At 42.1% G+C, this 11,367-nt stretch overlaps 1 protein-coding gene across 1 annotated transcript; it reads left to right on the plus strand.

Moving 5' to 3' along the window:
• The first annotated feature begins 8,374 nt into the window (after positions 1-8,374).
• Positions 8,375-11,149, plus strand: LOC129638992 (uncharacterized). Its single transcript, XM_055563778.1, has 3 exons — positions 8,375-9,128; positions 9,878-10,076; positions 11,050-11,149. Exons 1-2 carry the CDS (start codon positions 8,531-8,533, stop codon positions 10,033-10,035), a joined length of 756 nt encoding a protein of 251 aa, XP_055419753.1. The 5' UTR covers positions 8,375-8,530; the 3' UTR covers positions 10,036-10,076; positions 11,050-11,149.
• The last annotated feature ends 218 nt before the right edge of the window (positions 11,150-11,367 follow it).

Raw genomic sequence — 11,367 nt, forward strand, 5'->3', positions numbered from 1 at the left:
AATAATGGCCTCACTGGGTCTTCGTTGCAGCAGGATCTTTGTTGCATCATGAGTGCTTCTCTCTAGTTGTGGCACACGGGCTCCAGACCATGCAGACTCAGGAGGTGTGGCCCACAGGCTTAGTTGCTCCACCACATGTGGCATTGTAGTTCCTGGACCAGGGATTGAACCCTCATCTCCTGCATTGGAAGGCGGATTCTAAGCACTGGATCACCAGGGAAATCCCTGTAACTTCTCTTTTTGCTCTCCTCTTTGTATTTTGATTTAAAATAGAGATGTATAAAGCAGTAACCATAAAACTGTTAATGCAAACCATGTACAAGCATGATATTTGTCACAATAACTAAATAAGGCAATATAGCACAGCTGGGAAGAAGCAGAGTTTAGAATACTATGAAAACTATCTCACTACAATACATACTTGATTATTCTGAAATTAAGATACTAAGTATAATTCACAGCATAGCCACCCAGCCTCACAAAAAAAATGAAAAAAAAATTTAAAGGCTCCAAACTTAAAAAAAAAAAAATTTAAGTAAAGACAAAGAGTGATAGTCACTTTGTACACTAGGAAAATTCAATTAATCACAGAAAAAAGACAGTAATTGAGGAATGAAGGAACAAAAAAGGTATGGCATGTGGAAAGTAAGAAAATGTCAGGAAAAATATTTGCTTGGAAGCAATCACCACAATACCAATGTATAAAACTTTTCTATGAAAAGACAGATTGGCAAAGGGGATTAATAACAAATGTTATCCACTGTATGTTATCTACAAGAGCCTTGCCTTGTATCCAAAGACAGATAGCTTGAAAACAAAAGGATGGACAATGGTATTCCATGCAAATCATCCTAAAGTGATAGATGCAGTGGCTATACTGATATCAGATGAAATAGATTGTAACAAAAGTGTTTTTTTTTTTTAAACAGAATGCCAAAAACAGATTTCTGTGTTAATAAAAGGATCGGTAAGGGGAGATATAACAGTTATTCATCCATATAGTCCTAACAGACTCCCAGAATACATAAAACAATAAACCTGGAGACTTCAATACTCTATTTTCAATGAGGGATAGGCAGACAGAAAGAAGACCAATAATGAAATTAAGGAAGGAACCGCTAGAACTAATTAACATCTGTAGAGCACACAGCCCAGAAAATCACATGTGTTAGGGAAGCTACAGCAAAGGAGAAGGAAAGTTTGCTACCCTTGCTTGACACGGGTACACGTGAGAAGCAACCAGGAAGCATTATTCACAATTCTTCCATTGTGGGTGGCCTGGAACTATGCTTTTCCACAACTCTTTAGAAAGCCAACCTGAACCTGCCCTGTGGGCTCCGTTCTGGATGATTGCCCCATGATCTACCTGCTACAGCATTCCATGATCCATCTGCAGTGACCAGCCTACACACACTACACTGGGATTCTTATCTCCAGAGGCTCTAGGCTGCCCCCCCAGAAAGTGGGAATCGACCGTGGAGCAGTTAAGAAACTATGTCATCAGCACTCCCTGTCACTATCGGCTGAACACTCCCTTGGCTTCCACTCTATGGATTAATTGATGATCCCTAGCCTCAGAATGCATGCTGGGAGGGGCCAAGCACCAGGGGCAACCCAGTGCCACTCAGGCCAGGATACAGTCAATTACCTATAGTTCCCGCCTCAGGTGCTAGAACAATAAGTTAGGGTGGGAAGAGATGGCTGAGGTTGAGAGAGACAACAGAATAGGCACAAGCCAAAGCACAATCCAGGCACCTTTGGCAGTTTCAACCCAGGTTGCCTTCACCTTAAACTAAAAAAAAAACATTTAGTTAGCAAAGGAGAAGTGAGTTAAAGCTGTCCAGCATCATGGTTGGGATCTCCCATCCACTGCACTAATAAAGGAGGGATCCCCTACCCTAAGTGGTGTGAGATGGCCAAGCATGCAACACTGGACAGATGGACAGCCAGCTGTTTGTGAGTCTCATGGACTAACATCTGGCTGGGGGTGGGGGGGGGTGGCAACAGGGAATGCCAAGCAGGGCAGTGAGGGCGTGGGACTTAAGAGGAGAGTTCACCTGCAGGGACCATGGGAAATAAATGTTGTAGTAACAAGAGGATGGGGCACACCCACGTTCCCACACAAGGAGATGATTGTCCTATTGGAATACTGCACTGGCTGGCAGGGAAGTAAAACTTGGTGGCTGGGGGAATGGGTGTGGTACAGCTAGTCTGGTTTGACAGGGGAGAATCAGCTGAGTGGGGTAGTCTTCCCACAAGGAAGGGGACATTGCAGGTGAGAGCAGGAGAAAGCAAGAGTTGGGCCAGTGGAGTAATATGAGTCTCAAAGGCATTAAGGCAGCATTGAAAATTTGAGGTCTTAACATACAGATGGGAATCTTATATAATGAGGTCTACAGATGAAACGGAGAAGGCAATGGCACCCCACTCCAGTACTTTTGCCTGGAAAATCCCATGGATGGAGGAGCCTGGTGGGCTGCAGCCCATGGGGTTGCTAAGAGTCGGACACGACTGAGCGACTTCACTTTCACTTTTCACTTTCATGCATTGGAGAAGGAAATGGCAACCCACTCCAGTGTTCTTGCCTGGAGAATCCCAGGGACGGGGAAGCCTGGTAGGCTGCCGTCTATGGGATCGCACAGAGTCGGACACGACTGAAGTGACTTAGCAGCAGCAGCAGCAGCACAGATGAAAAGCAATCCCTTTCAAAAATGACAGTGACCTTTTTTTGCAGAAAAAAAAAGCTGGTCCTAAAATTCATGTGCAATTACAAGAGACCAGAAATAGCTAAGACGATCTTGAAAAAGAAAATTGGAAGATTCCACTACCCTGTGTCAGTTTCAACCCAACCCATGTACCATGGCAACAGTAATCAAGACTGTGTGGTACTGAGATAATGAAAGACATACAGATCAACAGAATAGAACAGGGAGTCTGGAAATAAACCCAGATATCTACCTTCAATTGATTTTCCCCTGGGATATCAGATCATTAAGTGGTGAGAAGTGGGAATCTTTTCCCCAAAATGGTATGAGGACAGCAGGATATACATATGCAATAGAATAAAGTTGGACTCTTACATTATGCCAAATACAGACGTTAAATGGATAAAGAATTAGCTGTAAGAGGTAAAAGCATAAAACTTTTAGAACAAATACAAGGGTATATTAGATTGCTGGGCTTGCTATCACAAAATACCACAGACCGATGGCTTAAACAACACAAATTTATTTGCTGACAGCTTTGGAAACTAGAAGTCCAAGAACAAGGTGTGAGCAGGTTTGGTTTCTTGTGAGGGCTCTCCTGGCTTGCAGATGGCGAGCTTCTCCCTGCATCCTTACATGATCGTTCCTCCAGCGTATACCCATCTCTGGTGTGTCTTCCTGTCACCAAGTATACGTTTGTCTAGGATACCAGTCAGACTCATTAGGGTCTAACTATATGACCTCTGCTGACCTTCAGGTCCTGTCACCAAAAACAACCACATTTTGAAATAATGGGGCTTAGACATTAAACATATGGAAATATGGGGGGTCCATAATTCAGTCCTCAGAAGCGGTAAATCTTCATAACCTTCATTTGGCAATGGATTCGTAAATATGATGATAAAAGCATCAGTCACAAAAGAAGAAAGAGATACATTGAATTTCTTTTTTTTTGCTTTTTTAAATTTATTTTTACACATATATATTTATGTATTTTATAATCCATTTATTTTAATTGGAGGCTAATTACTTTACAATACATTGAATTTCATAAAAATCAAAAATATTTCTATACCAAAGAACATTAACAAGACAGTGAAAGCACAACCTAGAAAGCAGGATAAGAATCTTGTGGTACGCATATATCTAATAAAGGTCTAGTATCCAGAACACATGAAAAACATTTACAACTCAACAAGTAGCCAAGGAATCTGAATGAGAAATGAGCATAGAATGTGAATACAAATTTTTCCAAACAAGATATACAAATGTGCCATAAGGATGTGAAAATAAGCTTAACGTCATTAGTCATTAGGGAAATACAAGGAAAAGCCACCACATGGTGTCACAAAAAAAAGATGAGTAAGTAGATTTTTTTTTAAGTGAAAAACAAAACATATTTATGAGGACGTAGAGGCATTGGGATCCCTGTACATTACTGTTGGGAAATGCCAAACAATGTTCAAACTACTACACAAATACATTTCACATGCTAGCAAGGTAATGGTCAAAAGCCTTCAAGCTAGGTTTTACCAGTATGTGAACCGAGAGCTTCCAGATTTACAAGCTGGATTTACAAAAGGCAGAGGAATCAGAGATTAAGCTGCCAACATCCATTGGGTCATAGAAAGAATTCCAGAAAAACATCTACTTATGTTTCATTGACTATGCTAAAGCCTTTCCTTATGTGGATCACAAGACATTACAGAAAAACTTAAAGATCCAGAAATACCAGACCATCTTACTTGCCTCCTGAAAAACCTATATGTAGGTCAAGAAGCAACATTTAGAACCGGACATGGAATAACTGAGTGGTTCTAAATTGGGAAAGGAGTATGTCAAGGCTGTATATTGTCACCCTGCTTATTTAACTTATATGCAGAATACATCAAGGGAAATGCTGGACTGGATGAAGGACAAGCTGGAAACAAGACTACCGAGAGAAATACCAATAACCTGAGATATGCAGAAGACACCACACTTATGGCAGAATGCAAAGTGGAACTGAAGAGCCTCTTGATGACAGTGAAAGAGGAGAGTGAAAAAGTTGGCTTAGAACTCAACACTCAAAAAACTAAGATCATGGCATTTGGTCCCATCACTTAATGGCAAATACATGGGGAAACAATAGAAACGGTGACAGATTTATTTTCTTGGACTCCAAAATCACTGCAGATGGTGACTACAGCCATGAAATTAAAAGATGCTTGCTCCTCGGAAGAAAAGCTATGACAAACCTAGACAGTGAATTAAAAAGCTGAGACATTACTTCGATGACAAAAGTCCATATAGACAAAGTTTTTCCAGTAGTCATGTATGGATGTGAGAGTTGGACCATAAAGGAGGCTGAGCGCTGAAGAATTGATGCATTCGAAGTGCGGTGTTGGAGAACACTCCTGATAGTCCCCTGGACTGCAAGGAAATCAAAGCAGTCAAAGCTAAAGGAAATCAACCCTGAATGTTCACTGGAAGGACTGATGCTGAACCTGAAGCTCCAATACTTTGGCCACCTGATGCGAAGAGCCAACTCATTGGAATAGACTTTGATGCTGGGAAAGATAGAAGGCAGGAGGAGAAGGGGACAACGGAGGACAACATGGTTCGATGGTATCACCAACTCTATGGACATGAGTTTGAGCAAACTCTGAGAGATGGTGAAGGAAAGGGAAGCCTGGCATGCTGCAATCCATGGGACTGCAAAAAGTCAGACACAACTGAGCGGAAGAACAACTGAACAACAGCAAGTCACTGTAAAAAAGAGTCTGAAAGCTCCTGAAAAAGGGAAAAGCCTTATGGTTGTCTCATCAATTCCACTATTAGCTATATAAGCCAAAGAATTAGAAGTATTTGTTCAAACAAAAGGTAACAAAAAGTTCTATCCCCATGTTCATAGCAGCCCTAACCGAAATGGGAACCCAAATGTGAAACATCGCAAGGATCCACCAACTTGTCCTCAACTTCTTTCACATTCATAAACAAAAGTGACCCTCTGTACGTGGGCATGGCATTCAGCCGCAAAAAGGAATGAGAGAGGCCAGACACAAAAGGTCACATATTGTAGGATTTTATTTCTCTCAGCTATCTAGAAAATGTAAGTTCATAGAGGTAAACAGAAGAGCAGTAGTTACCAGAGCCTGGTTATCAGAGTAGTTATCAGAGCAGTGAGGGGGAAATGGAAAAGGACCGATTACTGGCATGGGGTTTCCTTTAGGAGTGATGATTTATTTAGGGACAACAGAGAGAAAGGCTGAGAAGCATTGTGAACGTACTAAATGCCTGTGACATTCACCACAATAGTGCAATCATATTTTTAAACATAAAAAGTGCTTATTGACTTAAGACTTCTGCAATTAGATTGGGAATTGACTTCAACAAATGCTGGGCTTCCTTTGTGGCTCAGCTGGTAAAGAATCCTCCTGCAATGTGGGAGACCTGGGTCTGATCCCTGGATTTGGAAGATCCACTGGAGAAGGGAATGGCTACCCACTCCAGTACTCTAGCCCGGAGAATTCCATGGACTGTGTAGTCCATAGGTTCACAAAACAGTCGGACATGACATGACTGACTGACTTTCACTTTCACTTTTCAGCAGATGCTGAAATGCATGCTTTAGGAAAACGCTTTGAACATAATACCGGGGAACAAAATAGAGGAATAGTTGAAGATATCACTAAATTTTTAAAAGATGCCCCTATAGGGCTAAGGGAGCAACTGAAGAGAGCCAATAGATGTATTTGCCTCAAGAATTTTATTATTGTGGTGTTTCAGTGCTCCAGATCATAGCAGCCATTCCCCTAAAATATCCCCTAGTGGGCATAGGCACTGGGACATATGGCTCATAAAGTTAAATTGAGTCTTTGTCACTTAGAAATGGGCTTGACAGCTTGGGACCCAATGGACTATCCCCCTTGAAATTATTGAGTATGAGCTAGGTAAAACAAAACAAGGCCGGTATAAGGGGTGAAATCTATAATGCATAAGCTCTATATAGGGCAAGGTTGATTTTCTTCACTGTGTCTCCTACTAAAGGCCATAACTTCCAAATACCATCACCTGGGGGATGGAGTGGGTAAACATTTAAATATATGAATTTGGGAGGGGGTGTCACTGTTTAGTGTAGAGCAGGTGATTAGCCCAGTCATGAAAAGAAGTCTCTCTTCATTTCTCGGAGCCTTGAAGTGAATTGGGGAGCCCTGATGAATCCCTTTTCAGCTCTTATGTTTAATCCTTCCACTCTCCAGTCTCCATTCTCGAGGCATCCATGTCAACTTCTATGTTCTTTTCTATGCAACTTTAGCAACATTAAAACATTCAAATTCTCCTTCTGTCTCTCACAGGAGGTTGAAACAGTTGCTCATATGTGATCTATACATTTATCTTTTTTATTTATATTTAAATGTATATAAAGAAAATAAATATATAATAATATAAATGTATAATATTATATGATATGATATTATATTATACTATTATATTATATTATACTATTATATTATATTATATATGATAATATAAATATTATCAGAGAAGGCAATGGCACCCCACTCCAGTACTCTTGCTTGGAAAATCCCATGGATGGAGGCACCTGTTAGGCTGCAATCCATGGGGTTGCTAAGAGTCGGACACAACTGCGTGACTTCACTTTCATTTTCACTTTCATGCATTGGAGAAGGAAATGGCAACCCACTCCAGTGTTCTTGCCTGGAGAATCCCAGGGACGGGGGAGCCTGGTGGGCTGCCATCTATGGGGTCGCACAGAGTTGGACACGACTGAAGTGATTTAGCATAGCATATATATTATTGATGTATAGTTGCCTTACAAAGTTCCAGGTGCACAGCAAGGTGATTAAATTATACATATACACATATATTATTTTTCAGTTTATTTTCCATTATAGGTATTTCAAGAGATTGACAAAGGGACTACACTTCCCAGTGCTATATAGTAAAACTTTGTTGGTTGTTGCACATCTTTTTCTAAAATTAGAAATCTAGCATTCTATTCATACTAAGTCAAACAAGTGGAATCAAAATGTCATAAATTTTTTAGTTAGGCAAACATTAATAAGTTTTCTAAAATATATACTATACATACTAGTGAGTAGCTATTATTCACTTAATACCATTGTACCATGAGTGGTCAACACAAAAGTAGGCGAGTTCTATACCACCAAAGATAACATTTAATAGAAAAACCTGACACATATCAGAATTACCTTAGAATTTTTTGAAAATTGCCAAGGTATTGCTTTTATTCTCCAAAGCTACAGATATGTTGCTAATGACCAGCCATGCTGAAAATCAACTGGACCTTATGATGAACTTTTAGGCTTATCTAGTTTGTTTCATTTTTTTCTATTTCATATTCAGTGCTCCCGTTTAATTCAGTTTATGTTTTCCAATTTCTCCACCTCTTACCTTTGACTTTCTTTCTCAAGGCTTTATGAACTTTTTAAAATAAGTGTATCTGTGATGACCTGAGCTGACACAAGGTGGCAACTGGGGACCACACCCAGCTTCCCATACCCCAGGGTGCCGCCTATAGGGACATTGCCATTTCGTTTTTGCAATGGTGCAATGTAAAGGACAGAGAAGGCAATGGCACCCCACTCCACTACTCTTGCCTGGAAAATCCCATGGAGGGATGAACCTGGTAGGCTGCAGACTCCTGTTCCCTGTGCAGCCGACGTCTCTGCTGTCCCCACCCCCACCCCGCGGTCCCACTGCCAACAGCGTCTCCTCAGCGCAACACTCAGCCCGGCGGCCGCCATCTTCCCCACAGACCTCACTGCAGGACGATCACTGTCTGGCACGTCTCTCCTGCCATGTCTGCCACAGAGGAGAACGATTGGATCCCAGGTGGCCCGGATAGAGCTGGTGGCGGGGCGGGCCGTGACCCCAGTCTCCTTGGGGTCCGAGCATCTGCTTGGGAGGGGACGGAAGGAGTCGAGGAGGCCACGGCTCTTCTGGCTTCCTTGGAGGTCTCCAGAGCCCTTCCCGGGGAGCAGGGTTGGCCACAGGCCGCAGTGGAAGCGGAATGTGGTAGAGAGCCGTTAGAGGAGGAGGAGATGGAGGAAGATGTAGAGATGCAGGAGGACGAGGAAGAGGGTGAGATTGATTTCGACTTGGAGGAGGAGGAGCACCTGTCTGGAGAGGGCGAGGAAGAGGAGGACGAGAAGGAGCAGGAGGGTGCGGCAGGTGTTACAGGCCTTGGGTTCTGCATGGAGACGTTTGGGCCCCTGTTCCGGAGTCACCTCGACTCCTTTCTACGCAATTTCCAAAACAACAGACATGTCCTGTTCCGGCCTCCCACTGACCGCCTGATGGCCAGGGGCCTCTCCCAGCCACCCTCGGAGCCTGGAGAAGGTCCGGTGCCTCCTCAGGAGCAGGAAGACCTGGGAGAGCGAGGCAGAGTCTTGCAGGGTGAGTACCCGGTGGAGGGCGCTCCACCCTGGGAGCTGCGGGATCCTGCGGAGGGCGTTGCTTCCTAGAAGACAGAGGAACCAGCAGTGGAGGCCGAGTTCTGGGCAAGGAAGCCCTGACTGCTGCCTCTGAGACTGGGAGGTTGAGGCCTGTGATCCCGGAGGGGCTGAGGCGGGCAAGTGGTGGCTGAGCCCTTGTGGGGCCATTGAGCTCAAAGGCAGGTAGGTCTCTAGCTGTCACGCAGTGGGTCAGAACTCTCAAAAACCTCCAGGCACAATTGACACAAGTGGAAGCCCAGTTCTGTAGACCTTCATGGTCTCGAGAAAAAGCATGCTGCCTTCTACCAACCTAGAGGCAAACAAGTGGCATCCCTCCCTTTTGGTCAACGGCTTTAACAAATGTGAATATTCTCGGTAGGAGGATCTGAGAAAATGATGACATAGCACAGGGGCACTTTTCAGCGACTGAGGAATCTGTGAGCATCCCCATAGAATTTGTCTTTAAGTCAAAGGAGCATTTTTTTCCATTGAAGTTCCTACAAACCCATACAAAATGGTATCAGTATCAAATGATTCAGATCCCTTCTCCAAAGGGGCCAGAAATAATCAGAGAGATCTGTGTGCCGATCGACTGGAAAGAGGGGGAAAATGTTTATGAAAATTGTCAAGCAGCAGACATGATGGGAGGCTAGAAATGTATCCAGGTATTATTTCTTGTTTCTTTTATTAAACCTATTTCTCTTCTCTCAGGCCTAGACTCTGCTGCTGATTTTCAGTTGGGATATTTTCCCTGCCAACTTTCGACCCCAATGTCTGCATCACTTTGCCCCAATGATGACGGTGAGGATCAGTATGAAAACACTGATGAAGAGGAAGAGGCTGAAAAGGAAAAACCTGAAGGAATCTGAATGGATGTGGTCTCAGCAAAAAGCAGCTCTGGATAATACAGGTATTATTGTATAGGCTTTCGTATGACATAACCATTCCTGACACATACCTGTTAAAAACAGCTTTATATTTTTTAATTTTTCTTCTGTAAAGTAAATAAGAAAATTGTTGAAATTTAATTTTGGAAAAACAGTTTATTGTTAATAATGAATTCTAGATAATGTAGGAGGCAGTGTGTTCTGAAGCGTATTTCATTTATAGCCACAAGTCCTTTGTCCTGTAGCTTTAAGTCTACTACAGATGGGAAATTTACCAGACCTGGAAATGGAGACCAGTGCTTGTTTAGAGAATGGTCACCAGAAGCAGCAGCTACAGTGACTAGGCCATGCATTAGCTGGGTCATCATCACCTGGCCACAGAATTGTAGTCTCTTGTACTGGCGATGACTTTGAGAGAGCGATTCCTTACAAAGTAGTGAGATGTTAAGGGTTTCAAGAGAACTGCATTTCAGGATTAATTCACAAATATTAGTTCAATTTAGATTTTTTATTCAAAAGAAAAGGAAACTAGTCTCAGTAATATTATTGGCTGTCACTGTGTTGGTAATTAAATCTTTGTTTCGCTTTCCTCTATTCATTCATCTTTTAGTCTCTCTCACTCACTCTCTCACTCTTTCTTAGTTTTCATGCATGTGGATGTTTGATAAAGCCTCATCCTCATTTTACACATGTGGAAACTGAAGGTCTGGAAATATAAGGGATTGATGATTTGTGCAAGGGAACACCAGTTTTTAAGGTGGAATGACTTATTTAAATCACAGTGTGGCCTTTCAAGGAAACAGCAAGCATTTATAGTGGTGGGCAAGAGGGAGATAAGTTTTGCGTGAGCAATGAGGTGCACCCTGATCACCAAGGGTCTGAGTTACAAGAAGAAAACATTGAGAAAACAGATGTACATAGTGTTGACTCATATTTAGAAAGTTACTGCATGTTATTCAGGTACAATTGTTAACTGGCTCTTATTTCATCCTACAGTGGGAAGGCATAGAAAAAGCAGACAGCAAAAGAAAAGATGAATCTGTTCTTCATGGATATTCTTGTTTTCATTAGCCTGAAATACTAATTTTGTTGCAAAGTTTCAATGCCCCAAAGTGGTATTAACTACTGACATCTGACTTTACTCTTACATTTTACAGATAATTTGTTAGTATTGTTCACATTGGAAATAAAAGCTTGTTTGAAACTAATAAGCCGTAGTTTTTTGTTTTTTTTTTTTTTTTTCCCATAAATACCACTGACTCAAATCTATCATTGTTCTATTTATTTTGGCCCACCTTACTGTCACTGAAAGGG

Source organism: Bubalus kerabau, chromosome X (genome assembly GCF_029407905.1).
Source record: "Bubalus kerabau isolate K-KA32 ecotype Philippines breed swamp buffalo chromosome X, PCC_UOA_SB_1v2, whole genome shotgun sequence".
Taxonomy (NCBI): Eukaryota; Metazoa; Chordata; class Mammalia; order Artiodactyla; family Bovidae; genus Bubalus; species Bubalus kerabau.

Bases quoted from the DNA above. Each gene is read 5' to 3' on its own strand.
- LOC129638992 (XM_055563778.1), top strand. From the start codon at position 8,531: ATGTCTGCCACAGAGGAGAACGATTGGATCCCAGGTGGCCCGGATAGA. The intron at 9,129-9,877 runs GTGAGTACCCGG...CTCTTCTCTCAG, and splicing joins GCGAGGCAGAGTCTTGCAGG to GCCTAGACTCTGCTGCTGAT.